The sequence below is a fragment of the Lagopus muta genome, chromosome 3, assembly GCF_023343835.1.
Source record: "Lagopus muta isolate bLagMut1 chromosome 3, bLagMut1 primary, whole genome shotgun sequence".
Classification (NCBI taxonomy): Eukaryota; Metazoa; Chordata; class Aves; order Galliformes; family Phasianidae; genus Lagopus; species Lagopus muta.
In genome coordinates, this window is record NC_064435.1 from 31,497,067 (window position 1) to 31,514,519 (window position 17,453).

Here is a 17,453-nt window from a genome sequence, read left to right on the forward strand (position 1 = left end):
GGTCCTGTGATCGCTCCAGGCCCGGCCTGCCGGCAGCGGCTTCTCTCACCCGGGCGGCTCGGCTGGACTCCGGGTCGAGCCCGCCCTCCGACTACATGTCCCAACGTGCACCGCCCCGCGCGCTGCAGCGCCACCCTCAGGCAGAGGCCAGAACGCCGCGCTGCTGGTCCGCCGGAGGAGGGCGGAGGGCGCTCGGTAGCCGCCGGAGGGGAAAGCGGGTTCTGCGCTTACCCCTGACTTTACAGGTGTTTTATCGCACATCTGTGCTCTGGTAGAAGTTATTTGCGTTCCCCGCTATAGTTTTAATGACCTCGGTGGGATATACGGTGGACTAGGAACACGGGTAGATAGATGTTCGCAGAGAGCAGCAGGAGAAAACTTCCCGCACACCGGCGCGCTGCGGGGCTGAGCTGTGCTGTGCTGTGCTGTGCGGCGACCCGCGGTGCCTCAGTGCCGAGCGCAGCATCTAAGGCTGAAGCACGGAAAGCTCGCACGACGCACCGCAGGCTGAAGCGACGCAGGCGCTCATGGACCATCCCGGGCTCCACACCGCGGTCCGGCACCGCCTTGGACACCCAAACGTGGGGTCCTTCCGCAGCTCAGGGCCCTGCCCGCGCAGGCAGGCGGCTTGAGTTGTCCCTGCGCATGCTCCTGCTCTCTCTCTTCCGGGCTGATCATGGCGGACAAGGAGTAAGTGGCCGCCCTGCCCCATGACAATCCGCTGCCATCCGCGGCTGTGGCGGCTCCTGTCGGTAGCCTCCGCGGTCGGGATGCTGTTTGCCGTCCCCTGGCTGCAGGGTCTCTGTTAGTGACCTGGAGGGCGGCCTGGGAGCGCCGGGAGTTGGGGCCGAGCGCGGTGGGGATGCGGCTGCCGCCTCCTCTCCCTTCCTTTCTATGGGCTGCCCTGAGGTTGGGGGGGGGGGGGGGAGGAGGCAGAGCCGGCATCGGGCACGGCTGTGCGGGGCCGGAGAATTGTGGGGCTGGGGAATTGCGGGGCCGGGGAATTGCGGGGCTGAATGCAGCCAGGGCTGTGCTGGATTGGGAGGACTCGCAGGCGCAGGCCCGAGCTGTTAGTAACGTATAAACGCCAGTCTTGCACGTGTTTAAGCATCAAGGAGTTTCAAATGCAAGTAAACTTGAACGTTGTGAAAGTAAAATTTAATTAAATTATCGGGCTTTTCTCTTCCTGAAGCTACTTCCTAAATGCTTCATGAAGTTGAATTGCTAACTATTTTTGATAGGTGTGCAGAGACTGAAGAATAGTATGTCAGACTTCCTTGTCTTAATCTTGTCAGGCTGTGTCGATGCTGTAAGTGCCAGTGAGAACAAGTTGTGTGCCTCCAGTGAACTGGCTGGAGACAGCGAAACCTGTGTATATGTTGTCTTTCGTTGCTTTTGGTGTTTATGATGTGCTGGTTTTAGTAAACGTGGGTTTCAAAAGTGTTTTTCTTGTCACTTAGGGCAAAGAAGGTGCCATCTGTCCCGGAAAGCCTCTTGAAGAGGCGACAGGCTTATGCAGCTGCAAAAGCCAAACGTTTGAAGAGGCTGTTGGCACAAAAAAAGGTGAGTATTGCATGACTCCTTGCTTGGATTGCTATCTATTTTGTAGGCAGTTCAGCAAGCTGCTGTCACTGCTGACAGAAAGCAGTCAGGAACCTTGTAGTGTTTATATCATAGAATGACTGGGGTTGAAAAGGGCCACAATGATCATCCAGTTTCAACCCCCTGCATGTCGCCAACCACCAGACCAGGCTGTCCAAAGCCACATTCAGCCTGGCCTCCAGGGATGGGGCATCCACAACCTCCTTGGGCAACCTGCTCCAGTGTATCACCACCCTCTGTGTGAAAAACTTCCTCCTAATATGTAACCTGAACCTCCCTTGTCTCAGTTTAAAGCCATTCCCCCTTGTCCTATCACTGTCCACTCTTGTAAGCAGCTGTTCTCCTTCCTGTTTATGTGCTCCCTTCAAGTATTGGAAGGCCACAGTATTTTCAAATACTAAGATCTGAAACATTCACTAGAAGGGGTTAAAATTGAGATCCCCATGCAGGAATATGCTGCATTATTTGAAGTTTGACTTTCGTATGTTAAAATGCATTATATAGCCTGAAGTGATGTTTGGTTTATTCCAGTTTCGTAAAGCGCAAAGGAAAATCATCTATGAAAGGGCCAAAGCTTACCATAAGGAGTACAGACACATGTATAGACAGGAGATCCGTATGGCCAGGATGGCCCGAAAAGCTGGTAATTACTATGTTCCAGCTGAACCCAAGCTTGCATTTGTCATCAGGATAAGAGGGTAAGAATAAGAATACGTTGTTTCTATTCAGAAGCTCTGAAATTCTCTCTCTTTCTTTTTTTTTTGTCACCTCCCTTGTTTTGTGGGCTTAAACGTGTAAATAAATCCAAGCTTTTGACAGGATGCTTGGAAAGGCACTGGCAGTCACATTGATGATACATTAGTGACTTTATTCAGTTGAATGAAAAGTCCTTTTGCTTCGTGTGTACTGCTATTGGGAATCCTTGATTTATTAAAACAACAAATAAAGCAAAACAAGACTACAAATATGTGCAAACTGTTAGGCTGTTTAAGTTCACCTTGATAAAATTTTATACCACTGTTCCCTACTGAGTGTTACTAGTCTTTTGGTAAAAGTGTAAAGAGAAAACTAACAAGAGAATGAACTATATGCAGGAGAACACAATGATATGTAGTGAAGAAGTGTAATTTTTGTTTGAATTATTTTCATGGAGTTACATCTGCTTTAATCCTAGAATTCATAACTATGATAACATACTAGCTTTACTTAGTGAAAGGGGTCAAATGGTGATGCGTTTTAAGATAGGAAGACATTACTGTTTATTTTTCTGTTTGAGTTTTTGTTTCTTTAATGCTTTTTATTGCTGTGATGATACCTGTATGTTTTCAGATGTAGATAACTGAGGCTTTTTGCTGTGTTCCTCTAGTATCAATGGTGTCAGCCCCAAGGTCCGCAAGGTGTTACAGCTTCTTCGCCTGCGCCAGATTTTTAATGGCACCTTTGTGAAGCTCAACAAAGCTTCTATCAACATGCTGCGGATTGTTGAGCCCTATATTGCATGGGGGTGAGTAACATGCTCAACTGTATCAAAGTGATGCGAATGTTGATTGTCTTGGATTTTGTTATGCTAGTCTTGCATGTTTTCCTGTGCTCAGTTTTGAAATCAAAGGAGGGAAAGAAAAAATTGTGGTTAAGGCAGTGCTTGAAAAGGCAGTGCTTGCTACATATGATTACATTCTGTTGCCAGCACTGTTGTGAGCTATGTTACTTTTATGTTTACTTTTGGGATGTGCTGTAATTACTTTGAGTTGTTTGCTATTGAAATTCCATTTGGAATCTAGCTTGTATAGTTTACTAACTTTTACCTGACTGTTATTTCAGTTATCCCAATCTGAAGTCTGTGCATGATTTGATCTACAAGCGTGGTTATGGCAAGATCAACAAGAAGCGCATTGCTCTGACTGATAACTCCCTGATTCGGAAGCGCCTTGGTAAACAAAAATTTCCCTCTACAAAACAAAAACCAAACTAGTTGCACTTGGACAACTAGTGCTAAGCTGGACAATTGTACTTACTTGTCTCTTGGGAATAGAATTGATTAGTTAACAGGCTCTTTTTTAATATAAAGCATGCAGTAATTTTCACTATTAAGTATTGAAAGTAAAAGTGTTGAGAACCAAAGTTTAGGATTTTAGACCTGTAAATTTTGACTGTAATCTCCTTGACCTTTAATGGACTGGTAGATGTTTCTGTAAGGAAAAAGTGCTGGAACAGGAAGGAAGTTCATCATACGTTTCCTTGAAGTTTCAAATTCAGTATTGGAATTTGCTTATATCTTAGGCATTCATGCTCTGGTAAACAGGTGAACTTTTAATGTTTCTGTGAGAAGAAGTAGCTATTAAAGCCATCAGTGTACTTTGTCAAAGCACAGCATGGTGGTCAGTTGTCACATCAAACTCTAAGGCTCTTTTTTTCCCAGTCATGCCAAGAAATTGTAAAGTCTCTCTTGTCTGAATCTCCCTTCCAGTCAGAAGTGTCATGTTTCATGCTTTCAAATTCTGAAGGTGCAGGTATTATGTTATTACCACCTGCCTTTGTAGTGTTGTATTTGATGAAGTTCACTTGTTACATGTCACTGAAGAATTTCAAATGGCATGAAGAAAACATGCTATTGCATCATTCAACAACACGAATTGTTCAGTGAGTTTCCCTGAGCTACACAGAACTTGTATCCATGTGTATTTAAAAGTCTATTTTCTGAAGGTCCACTGAGCACTTATTTTGTTCCTCATTGCTGGACACGAATACGAAATAAGTATCAATGAAATAATGTTGAGTTAGCTGCAGCTGATGCATTTTTGTTGGACAGTCTGTTGTGGGCTGTATTGACGGAGTGGATGCTTTTTGCTTAGTGAATTTTGTTAAGCTAGATAGATAAGGCAATTAGAAATATATAATTTTTAGCTTGTCATTGGTGGTGGCTCTGTAGACTTTCTAGAAACAACTTCTCTAAATTTTAGGAAAACTTGGCATCATCTGCATGGAAGATGTGATCCATGAAATTTACACCGTTGGCAAGAACTTCAAAGTTGTGAACAACTTCCTTTGGCCCTTCAAGTTATCCTCTCCTCGGGGTGGAATGAAGAAGAAAACAATCCACTTCGTGGAGGGTGGAGATGCTGGTAACAGAGAAGATCAGATAAACAGACTGATAAGGAGAATGAACTAATGGTAAGATACTGCCAAATGTTAACATTATTCACTATTCTGCTACGTAAGCTGGAGTTGCTTCTGGTTGATGGTTCGTTGGTGCTTGAGTGGTAGGTACCTGGAATAGCCAAGTGGAGTAGTCTTTGTGAAGCTAAATGGTGATTATAGATGATACATTTATGAAGTGGAAGCATTACAGTAATTTGTTTTCCCTTCACCAGTAGCATGTTTGAAAGCATTGTTTAAATGTTACGATGGGAGGCCTTCAGATTTTTGGCTGCAGTCTTCAGTTCTCTTTAATAAATGCTTGATACAACTACTGTTGTGATTGTAATACAGTATTACTTCATACTGTCTGATTTCTCCAAAAAAGAAGGAAGTTTATTTAAGACTGGGAGAAACTGAATTCTCAATTTACAGCATTTTAATGATCTGAATTCTCAGCTTAAGGTTTTGTTTGAAATGATTCAATTCATATTAACGTATTATTTCATATTTAATTTAGAAAGACCGATTTGCCACTTAAAATATGCTGTCCTTTAGAAATGTGTCGTTTTATTGACACACCACTTAAAGCAGTTTGGAAGTGGCTGCTGAAGCCTGAAATTAGTATCTGCTTCAAACTGTCTGTCCTATCATTTACTGTTGTCATTCTGCTATTTCTGTTTTGGTGAAAAATCATTCAGAGGCAAAGGTTTTTTTCAGAAGTCTCGTATTTCCCATCTTTCCATCTTTCTCACACACTAAGCCAACTTCAATGTTGCCATTATCAGTTTTTCCTCAAGGATAAATGCCTTTTTGTTACACCAAATGTTCTGGAATTTAAGATTTGTTATATCAGAATGGTTGGAAAAACTAACAGGCAAAAATGCAGTTTTTCCCAAACTCCTCAAAAGCAAGAAGCTTGTGGTTTGCTTAAGAACTAGTAACTTCCAAGGGCTTGGTTAACATAAATAGCAGGTAGTAATGAGATTTTAGAGCTAAAAATCAGAGTAGAAGCTACTTGTTGTTAATAAGATTATTAACCTATTTATTAAAATAAATAAATTGTTCTTAGAGACATGTTTTTGAAGGGAAGGTGATCTCTGCTTCTTTTTAATCAGGCTTTGCTGTGGTGTTTTGTTTTGTTTTTTTCTTTAAGTGGATTGAGCTCTTTCATATCTACTCTCTGTGCAAGAAGCCAGAGAGCCTTGTGAGATAACCTTCCAGTTGTCTGGCTGAGCTGTTTTATTGAAGCTTATGTGTAGGCTGTTCTTCCTCTGTTCTTCCTCTTCCAAACTTCTTGCATATTCTTTTGTTTGTCTTGTATGAAGCGGTGGACCTTTTAAAGTACTGATTACACAGCACATGGAAGCCTGGCAGTTCAGGAAAACAGGGACAATGTTCCCATAAAGCTTTTTAGCTTGCCTGTGTAAAGAACTGATTTTGAGAAAGTGAGCTGCTCTAATGTTTGATTCCTTGGGTGGTGTTATGTTGCTCTTGGTAGCATTCTCTAGAAATTTTATGTTCTCGCAGGTGCTTCTCTAAAGTTAATCTGTGAGTCTTCAAAAGAAAGATTGGGCACAACTACTATTGTGTTTCTGGGTGGTTTTTGAGCATAAGATGAAAAATACTATATTTGATTCAAACTTTGTAACTTTTCTGTCAGCATGGATTCTTTGCCCTCCATCTTCTCTGTCAAGCATCTAAACAATACTGGCAGATATTGGAGCCTTACTCTCCTTCAGTTTAAGCTACTGGATGCTCTTAGCTCTTAACCAGATTTTAAAACAAACTTGAGACAAGTTTGCTTTTTGTTTTAATTACTCTGTGTAAGCAATCCATGAAACTTACTGAAACTTACTGAAAACAGGGTTATTGGAGAAGATATTAAATACGTTCAGTGCTTCAGGAAGTCTTTGTGTACAGAATCGTCTATTGAAAAATAGGAAAACAGATAGCAATACTTCAAGGTAGAAGTGTTTAATTCAGTTAGCTCTGTAAGTGGAAGTTGATGTTTTAGTGTAGAGATGTCAGTTTAGAAGTTGGCAAAATTTTAAGTCTGGTAAAGAAAAAGTAGTGTTTTTAGTCTGCATTATTAATTGTAACAGTATATGAACTCTTCGGGTGGCCAAAGTAGTTTCAGATCTGTCTGTGTCTAATGATGCTTCTTTCTTTCTGTTTCAGATTCAGATGCCCAGCAGCAATTTTTCAAAATCTGGTCTGTTAATAAAATCTTCTTGCACAAAACAGTGTCACCTCAGTTGTTCTTTTTGTAACCCTTTTTCATAGCAGCATTAGTTGGTAAGACAATTTGGAGCAACCTCTTTAAAAATATGAATTACTCTTTGAATCCCCAGTATGCAGGTAATACTGTTTTCAGCTTCAGACAGGCAAGGGATTAATTATTTAAGTGACAAGAAGTATGCGAGAATTTCTTTATTTAAAGAATAGCCAAGGTTAGATCTTTTGTTCTTAAAACATAAATATGGTGTTTTTAATGTCATAGTATTTACTTCTAGCTCTTAACAACTTTGGATTATTTTTTTTTTTTACCAAAGGAAAAATAAAATGCAATATGCAAAAAGTATTTTAAACATTCTGAGTAATTACTCTGCTTTACCTAATATTTTTGCAGTGTTTTATTTTGGATATCGTAGAATTGGAGGCCACAAGATTTGTTTGGATTAGAACAGTTGTTGCTGATGTGTTGGACTAGCAGTCTAATAGAGAGACTGTTAAAATTGCAGAACTCTTGAGTGGAACTTGTATTCAAGCTAACATTATGGATGCCCACTCCATGGAGACGTTGAAGGCCAGGCTGGATGGGGCTTTGAGCAGCCTGGTTTAGAGGGAAGTGTGCCTGCCAATAGCAGGGGGTTGGAACTACATGGTCTTGAAGATCTTTTCCAACCTAAGCCATTCTATGATAACTGAAGGATCTTAGCCTGCTGAGACATTTAGTCCAAAAGATAAACAGATTGCATCTATTCTATCTGAATGTTTTTCTCAGGGTGAGCTGTGGCACTGTATTGCACTAACAAAGGGTGTTGATTTAAAAATTACTGGTGCTGACTTTTTTTCCAAAAGCTTGTAACAGGAGTGCCAGTTTGTTAAAGCTTGTCAAAAACTAATTTTGTTACATCTTTGTAAATGGCTCAGGAAGTGAAAGCAGTGGCTTCACTGGAAAGACTTGAGTGCTTTCAGTAATTACTAGGAAGAAATTGCTGAAAGGGCTGAGTGTCAATTGGTAACAGTGTTTACAGATTGAATCAACTGAATTGCGAAACCTGAAGATATCTGACGGTTCCCCTGCTGTGACTTTGGAGGTCCAAAATGCATTGACACAGTTTATTGTGACGAAAGTGAAAGTAACACCATCTCTGTCCAGTTAAAGCTGATCACTACTGAATCGGAATGTATCAGTTCCTTGGATTTTCAGTGCAAGTAAATAAATATTATGGGTAAATAAGTGGATTTCTGGGTGAGTGAATTGAAAAACGTTGAAGTAATTTGTTTTTTAAAAATCTTAATGTGACACGCAGTCTGATTTGCAGTGAGAAGGCATTGTCATGAAGATGTTGGACGAAGGGAAAACTGTCTTCCCCTGGAAATTATACATACGCTATTAGAATCATGAGAAACCTCAGTTCTCATCTTGTCATGCCACAGACTTGATTCTGTTAACTTAAAGCTGCACTGATAAGATTCAGGGGTTGGTCATCCCTTCTGCTAGCACAAATTTAAGGATTTTAATATTGCTCGCCAGGCATGTTTCATAGTATGCAATTACAGAAACAGCTTGTGGTTGGATAGTTAAGGTCAGAATTTGTACTGGAAATGAGGCATGATCCGTTTACACAATGCGTGAATAATACATCTTGGAGCATTTACAAAGTAGTAAGAGTTAAATGGAGATGCTGAAGAAAATCACTTGGTCCCTAAGCAATAAAAAATGTAAATCTTTTATGATAAAGTTTGGGTTCTTGTAAACATGTTACTTTCTCACTGTTTACAACTGCCAGACTCTGACACGTTCTGGAATAAAATTTCTGTGAACTCTTATCCTCTTTTGGAATGGCCATCATCATCTTTTTTTTTTTTTGTCAGAACTGAAGCCAGAGGCTTTACCTAATAGCCATTGGAATAGCAACAGGAGACTTCTGAAGCACCAACAACTTGCTTATAAAGTTTTCAGGTTTATAGGCTTTACAGTTAATTGGTATTCCTTTGCTGGTGTGCAGCTCTTACAGCCCACTTCACTATCACCAAGTGTAAAGTCATACATCTGGAAACTGAATGGGAGTCCATCCCAGGCATCAGCATTTTGAGAGAAAGTTAGGAGACATGATGGATAGTCAGCTGAACGTGTGCTCCCACTTGGCTAAATGCAACTTTTGGATGCTTTAAAAAGGGAATATCAAATGGTATGGGGGAGGTAATACTACTTTTGTTCCAGTAGTGCTTATGCTAGTGCCAAATGCAGTATCCAGTTCTCATGCCAAGAATCGAGAACATGCTTTATAGTACTAAGAGAGCTTAATTTATTTAGTTTAAATACAGACATGGTTACAAAATGAGCATCTACCTCTAATTTCCTTCATGGAGAAAAATAGTTTGATAAAATAATTCTTTGATCTAGCAGTTATAATACGATGAAATGTCTTGAATTTGAGGCCAGATAAAATTTGGCTTCAAATTAAACATTTTTAATAGCAGATAATTAGCCACTGGAACACTTAACCTGTAATATGCCAGGTCCTTTGTTAGTGGTCGTTATTTCCAAATCGAGGTTTGTTTCTTTTTTTCTCCCCTTAAAGACGGAGCCTCTGAGTAAGAGCCTCTCTTAGTAGAGATTTCTAATGAAAGCTCTTCAGGTACTCAAAGAACAGAAGTTAGGCCCTTGCTTCCAGATAACTGCAGCTCACAGCGGAGTTGAGAAGTGCTGCAGCAGATAGTATGTGCTTAGAATGGATTTGGAATTAGGCAGCACACGCAGTGGGAAGTCACCCAGCCGTGTCTTAGCAGTATACGTAGTGCTCAGGAAAAGGATGGTAGGCTTTTGCCCATCTTCAATGAGTTTTGTTGATTCTGCCTGTTGGGCATGCAGATCTTGCAGCTCTCACTGGAAGACTGGGACCAATTATATTTATTTATTATTTTTAGAGAACTGTCAGGGCTCACAATCAATTCTGAGTCTCCAGTAAGGAAGGAGGATGGAGTCTGCGTTGTGCAATAACTGTCTTACACCTCAGAAGCTAGACGCCTGTGTTTTGTTCAAAACATTCCTTCCGTCTCCCAATTTTCAGAGTAATGTCCATAGAATTGTAAGAGAAAATCTCTGTGCTGCTCCTTATTGAAGTTACATGCGAGTCAGGCAAAGAGAAGATCTGGATTTTTAGCGTAAGTTTGAAAACTACAAAGCGGACAGAGATCTGAAAAGAATCAAACTTAGAAGGGAACAAAATTTCAGTCTCCCAGATCCTAGAAAATACATTCTGCCAAACTAGTTTCGTTCAGTACGTTGCAGTAAGAATTTCTTTAGTGATGTTTAAATTGATTGATTGTTATCTCTTATGGAGTTCCCACTCTTCTTGGCATTCTTGTTTATTTTCTAACAGCTTTTGTACCACACCAGACTGTGGTATCTGAGATCCCAAAATATCTTCATGGTGCTTAAAGACAAGTTCTGATATAAGCAGGCTCTTAAGCAGTGTTTCTCATGACCAAGGGGTCTGAAAAATCAAGTACTAAGTTTATGAATTGTGGGTGCTAAGAACAGAGATGCTCAGAAACATTTTTCCACACAAAGATTCCTTAATTTTTTAATTTGTCCCTATGTGGTAATACCAGAAATTGCTAGTCTTATCCACGAACACGGGAAGTACTTATGATTTTTTTGTCATACTGCAAATAAGCAAATTTTCAGAGCTCTAAGGAATTTTCCCTGAATTATTTTTCTAAAGATAAGAAACTCCACAAAGACGTTTTTTTTTTAATCTGCTAAATATTTCTTTGTATAAATCCCTCATTGTGTCTTACGTCATGAAATAACAACATACTTGGTTAGGAGAAAACAGAGAAATAAGGGAGTGTATTGTCATAGGGCCATATGTTGTGTATAGGGAAGAGACTACATGCAAAGTAGGATGTAGGGTACAGAAGAAAAAGGGAGGATGGGGTACAAACAGCACTTCACTTGCCTAGTGCAATTTTGGCAATATGAAGGAGCTTAAAGTCCAGTATAGCCAGCATGCTGCATGCTCTATATCCTTCCCATCCTGAGCTGAAGATGTTTGGTACAACTTAGCCAGGTTTGTGCTGTCCCCGTGGTAATGGGTACCAGGTATGTATCCACAGTACGTGTTTCCACTCCTACTGCACTTTGTTAGGAGCTACACTGGGATTCTCATGCTTGTACATGAGGGCAGCTGTCACTGAAAACCTGCTCTTTCTTAACATCCCAGTAAAATTCAAAGGAAGTTTTCAGGTCAATCATTCTGAACATCTAATGTCTAGAATACCACAACAGGATCTAATAACTCCAGGACAGTGATGTTTAAATTTTTGATACTAATACTGTATATCACACATCATTATAAGGCCTCCAAGATAGAAACAAATACATTGTGAGCAAAGACATAAAAGAATGAGAGTCAAGCCAAACATCTCTAATTTTAGTTTGAAAAACAGGTGGACTCTTATTCTTCTACTATCTTTTGACCAGCATTGTTTAATATGACTAACTGTAGGACGTGTCTAAGTGTTAAATTGTAGATTGTAACACTGGCTTTTTTTTTTTTTTAATGATATTTTATAATCTCGTATTTTGCTAATATCTTCTAATACTGAAATATCTTTTGGTGAAAGAAGGAAGGAAAATGGTGGTAAGCTTTTGTTTTATATAGACAGTCTATTGATATAACCCTCCTTTGTAAGAGAAGCCAGAAGAATTGAAATCAGCAAAAATAATGGGCAATGGTACAGTTGTTTTGAGTTAGGTATAGGAAATGCTATTAAGGTGTTAAGAAGAAATTAAATCAATTATTTGGTAGTACGAAGCCCTAGACTCTATACTCTAGAAGACTAGAGAATCTAGGATGTACGTGTTGCGTTTATTTATAACCAAAAGTGTTGAAGGTGAGGAGGTCTTAGCTCTGACTTGAGCACAGTGTTAGCTGGTAGGTGGCATTGCTTTTATTATTATTATTGTGGTTTAGTTTAGTGATCACTTTGTTAGATTGGAGTCTGGTGTTTTGGGGGGCTTCTGCATGATCTTTGCTGTTTTATTTCTCATTACTACTTCTGAAACTGTTGCTCTCAAGTAATTGTTTTGAGGGCGTGAAACTTGATAGACAAAAAATCTAAAACAAAAAGAAAACCTCATTTAATCTTTTAATTTATTTTTATTTCCTTGCTGTATATAATTAAAAATTATCTAGTTCAGTGTAGGAAGAAGTGAATGACTCTAGAGGCATGCATTTTCAATAGTACTTCAAGCTAGCTCGTTTCCAATACCTGGAAGGACTGACTTAACTTTCTGCTAGCCTGTCTGCCTGACATCTGGCCTCCTGCTGTCGAGCTGTTCTTTTCTCCTCTTTTAGATTCCAATTGCTGTCTGTCTGAAATGAACTACTGTTCTACAGCTTACATTGCTACAGCCTTTGTATGACAGCACTTTTCTTAGCAGACTTTGAAGTAATTATCTGATTCAGTACTACTGTCTTCTTTCTGCTAAGAGAAAAGCCTAAGTAGAAAGCACAATTTGCCAAGGTTTACATGGCAAGCTAGTAGCTGAGCCAGGACTCATCCTAAAAGAGCAGGAGTGGAATCTACAGCCTGGAATTATGGAATTAATCTTCTGTGTGCTGCTGGGGAACAGGTAGCTGTGGCCAATGAAGGGATTTGTGCCAGCTGATGTACTATGGCCAGGGAGGACTCTGATGCCTGGTCAGTCACAAATGAGGGGAGTTAGACTCAAAACCTAACATTATAAAGATATGATTGCTTCCTATCTTCCCACAGCTGCCCAGCTCAACTGCCTTTGCAGGTGGACTGGGGACTGTTCAGAATCTTGTCCCAGATTTATTTTTCTCAAACATGAAACTAGGTTAGGTTTTCAAAAGTACCTGGACAGGTGGTAACTGCTCTTCTTCTTCTTAGATTGGAGGAGTGCACTTACCTGTGAAGAAGTTTTCTCTATATACAAAATAATATTTTGTGATTGAGATGGGTTCAATTTCACATGTCTGCTTATGGCAAAAATGACGTATACTTCTTAGTGAAGTGAGTATTTCTGGATAATAACAATGCTTTCTTTTGACCTCAGCATTACATATGGTATAAGTTAACTTAATGGCTTGAGTATATTTTGGTCTATAGATTTGTATTGTGAATGTTAAGCAAACTTAGACTGAGATTCTTTGCCCTGCCAAAATGTTTGTTATTTGGAACAAGCACGGTAGGAGAATTTTAGGTGACACTTTTGGCTTTCGTACTCTAGAATTAAGCTTGTAGGTACATGTACCCAGTTAAGTACCAGTGCAGGTACCTATTTTCAAACAAGAACTGGATCCAAAGACAGATCTGATTCAGGGAAATTTTCACCTGCAGTGAGGATTGGGCTGGAACAGCAGAGGGGCAACATCCTTGGAGTATTCCATTCTAGGTCTGCTCTCCTTACCTGTATTCAACTGAGGAAGGCCTCAGGTATTCGATATTTTTTTACTTTAATTGGTTTATTTTTTTACAGCTTTTTGTTGTGTAAAAACTGGAGCAGAGGGGAAGAAAAAAAAAAAAAAAAAAAAAACAACAAAAGGAATGCAGTCATTTCCATCCCTCCCTTTAACATGTTTTTCTGTTTGTTTGGTTTTTTTTTTGCTTTTTTTTTTTTTTTTAATCACGTCCATTGATTCTCCATCATACAAGTAATCTAGATCAGTAGTAAGGTTGGTTTTCTTTTGGAGTAGCAAACCAAGACCAGAGTTAAACACACAGATTTTTCTCTAAAATTATACTCATACTTTCTTGGAAGCATGTTGTACTGAGGATCCTGTAAACTAATAATCTGCCTCTCTAGATTATTCTTCAGATTAGAGTTCGGCTTTGACACACAGGGCTTCCTATTGCTTAAACATCTTCAATGTCTTCTCTTGAAGTACAGAACTGCTACAAGTTACAGCACTGCTGTACCATATAAGGATCTCTTGGGTCTTTATGACCATCAGGATCCTATGAAGACGCCAAAGCTCATGATACTGACCGCTTTGGCAAATTCACTCCTCTGCAATAACATACTGTGTAAATGTTCTTCCTGGTAACACTCCTGTACAGAGGTACGAATAGCTGCAGGCTACAAAAAGGCAATTGCTGCAGTATGTTGAAACTGTTAAATTTCAAACCATCGTGCCTATATCAAGATCCAGCAGTACTACTAGTTACATGAAATTAACAGTAGAATTTCATCCCAAGTAGGCTTTGGATGGGAAGATTAAATAGCCCCAGTCCAACAGCTACCATCTGGAGCCTTCATGAGTGAAATGCAGTTCTGGTGATCTACGCTTTTGGCCACTGTTGAGTACCTATGTTTCAAAGCCCATGGCAGCCTATAAACTGCAGAAAGTTTTACTCTTTCTTAAAGTTCACTTAAATATAAAGAGTTCCTTTTAAGTATGCATGTTTTCTGGGGTCCAAAGGCCATGTGTGTGTTTTTATCTGACAGCAATCACAGCATTAAAAATAGGTCTAGATACTGAATTTCATGTACCCCTTGGTCTCTTACACAAAGCCCTCATGGATACAGTGGATGACTGCACTGCTGTCAATTTGTAAATGAATCTCTAGATGGAGCCAAAACAGATCTAATAATGTGTGAGTTTTGTAAAGAAATGACCTTAAGACCTTTTACTGAAGGCCTATAGCTATGAAAAACCATCTTATTCCATAACGGCTGTTTATATGCACCTGAAAATTGTTTCTATCCAGTTTTTAAGCCTTTAAGCGCAGGAGAGTTGTGGTGCACATAGTCTGCGCAACTGTAAATCACAACATTTTACTACATAATAATTGTTAATGGAAAGCTAGAATCCCTCATTCTGAGTAAACCTTCACCTGTGCACCCATCACATACACAAAATCAATACAATACTCTCATGGTTTTTCTTTGAATATGTATTTGCACGTTAGTGATTTTCAGAACTGTCAGCTTCTACAACTGCCTGTCATAAACGTTCCCTTTTGTTCCTGTATTTATGCTGTGATGCCTAGTTTGCCAATCATTTACATGTGCACTGTTTTTAAAAAGCACGAGCCATGTTATATGTGCAGGATTAGGAATCCCAACGTTGCTATTGCCACAAGTGCTTATTGATATTTTAGGACAGACAGATGCTTTAAACCCTTTCATCCTTGAAAATTACAAATGTAGCACTTGTAAAATAACTTTTGATTAATTTTATATGTTATTCTTAATTATTTTTGTTAAGTAGGCCACACCATAATAAAAAACTGTTCAAAATTGTATTTTGTTTCCATGTTTTCCTCATAAAACCTTATAGAATACATGGCTTTACAGAGTCACAATGCTAACTGCTGTATTTCGAAGAGTAGAGAGGCATCTAAGTTAAACTGACCAAATTAAAACAACTTTTTGGGCTATCAAGATACTTTCTGACAGAGAACCTTCTCTGTTCTCCTTTTCCACTGAATCTGAAGGTAGCTGTACAGGAGAACAGGGACCCTCCAGCCAATTCTAGATCAAAACAGTGAACTTGTGCCATACTGCATAAGACTAAGAAAAAGTTATATCTTGGATATCTTTCTGCACTGAACCTAATTACTGCTTGGACTGCACAATCTCTGGTGAATGCTCACTGCCTTGCAATTTCTTCCTACCTTGGCAAAAAAGTTACTTACCAGCAGTGATTGTGCTCACAGATTCTGTAGAATCCAGTGACACATGTTGAGAACTGTGAGCATTGCCTTGCACGGAACCAAACTGGCACTAATTCCTGCTAACTGCTCCTCTAATGTTGCAACAATAGTAAGTAATGGCTTTGGCAAAGACTGCAAGTAACCCTTACTTGCTCAGTCAAAAATCGCATAACTCATCAATTTATTTTTGTCTTTATTGCATGAGATAAATCCTCCTTTCAGACAATAGTACCCACATTCATACTGATCCAGAAACTTTTTGCCCAAATTAGCAGATGATCCTTACTTTGTGACTGAAGGAAAAACTGCAAGCACGTACTTCTCTCCACAGACTCATTTGCAGGGCAGGAATATCTTTGCTCAGGCTATTTTTGATGAAAGATGTCCATTCAACACAAAAAGTGAAAGCAATTAGGAACCACATTGTTTCAGTGATTTATTACCATTGTAGTGACGTGCAAAGAGAGAATGAGACAGATGTAAATGTATGCAGACAGTATCTTTGCCATTATCTGCTGTTCAGTGTGAATAACTGCACTAGGTGATATGGAAGCTCTAGTTCTACTACAGTATTCTCCTATGATCCCTGGCAAAGACTTGAGCCAGATAAACACTCATAGTGCAATGTCAAATAGTAGGATGTTATCTCTAGCCTCAGAGCAGCACTGAAATGTGATTTATGTAGCAGAAGAGTGTGCTCTGTAATGGCAAGAAGATAATTTTTAAGTAAACGGTAATCTCAGTAGATAATAGAGATGAAAAGAATAGGCTGAATGAGAGCTCTTGAAGTCAATCACCTGCTAAAAACACAATAACTTTTAAGTTAGCTCAGGCTGCTCAGAGCCTTGTTGCTAGATTTCTCCAGGGATGGAGATGTTACAGCCTCTCTCCATATTACCCAACTACTCTCATGTAACTAATTTTACTTCTTGCAGCTTATGGCATTTGCTTCTTGTGCTTTTACTGTGTGCCTCCATGAAGTCTGAATTTGGCTCTATCTTTCTCTCCAACATCTAATTAGTTCTAACTAGAGACAGTTAGAGTCCTCTCTGCCTTCTTCTTTAGCCTTCTCTCCTGCAAACAAAACAAACTCAGTTCCTCCAGTCTCTCATAAAAAAAATGTGCCATCTTCCTAAATATCTCAGTGACCCTCTTCTAGACTTTCTGCAGTTTCTTGGCATATCTTTTGAGAGGCCCTAAACTGGGCCCAGTTCTCCAGATGTAGTCTCACCAGCACCAAATAGAGGGGAATAATCAACTTCTTCAGTCTACTGGACATGGTCTTGCTATCACAGGTCAGTACACAGCAAGCCTTCACCACTGCAAGGGTACATCAGAGGGCTCATGCCTCCTGGGATCCCCACATCATTTGTGAAGAAATGATTCTTAAACCTTGTTTAAAGCCCACATCACAAGGTTCGCAAGTCTGTTGGCAAATATGCTCTTTCTCCACATTTTGAAGTGGACCCTATCTTTCCTTGGCAGTTCTCATTCTTCAGAACCCTACAGTCATAAGGGCCAAAACCCTTCTAATAACACTGGTTACACAGATAATGAGCAGTATTTCCCACACATCCCAGAGTATTCACAGAGTATTATGGCCTCAAGTTGCACCTGAAGAGATTCAGATTGGACGCTAGGAAAAAGTTTCTCCAAAAGAATGGTCAGGCACAGGAATGGGCTGCCCAGGGAGGTGTTGGAGCCACTGTCCCTGGAGGTGTTCAAGAAACATGTAGCTGTTGTACTAAGGGACATGTTTTAGTGAGGAAGTATTGGTGGTAGGTAGATGG

The 17,453-nt window shown here is 39.8% G+C and overlaps 1 protein-coding gene across 1 annotated transcript; it reads left to right on the forward strand.

Annotated features, from left to right (window-relative positions):
- Positions 1 to 562: 562 nt before the first annotated feature.
- On the forward strand, positions 563 to 6,983 carry RPL7 (ribosomal protein L7). The gene is made up of 7 exons (XM_048940873.1): positions 563 to 690; positions 1,461 to 1,563; positions 2,134 to 2,300; positions 2,969 to 3,106; positions 3,424 to 3,533; positions 4,563 to 4,773; positions 6,919 to 6,983. Exons 1-6 carry the CDS (start codon positions 677 to 679, stop codon positions 4,769 to 4,771), a joined length of 741 nt encoding a protein of 246 aa, XP_048796830.1. The 5' UTR covers positions 563 to 676; the 3' UTR covers positions 4,772 to 4,773; positions 6,919 to 6,983.
- The last annotated feature ends 10,470 nt before the right edge of the window (positions 6,984 to 17,453 follow it).

What these genes read in the sequence shown, in the direction of transcription:
- RPL7 (XM_048940873.1), top strand. An exon ending in GGCTGTTGGCACAAAAAAAG is followed by an intron (nt 1,564 to 2,133) that starts GTGAGTATTGCA and finishes GGTTTATTCCAG; the next exon opens with TTTCGTAAAGCGCAAAGGAA. An exon ending in TTTGTCATCAGGATAAGAGG is followed by an intron (nt 2,301 to 2,968) that starts GTAAGAATAAGA and finishes GTGTTCCTCTAG; the next exon opens with TATCAATGGTGTCAGCCCCA.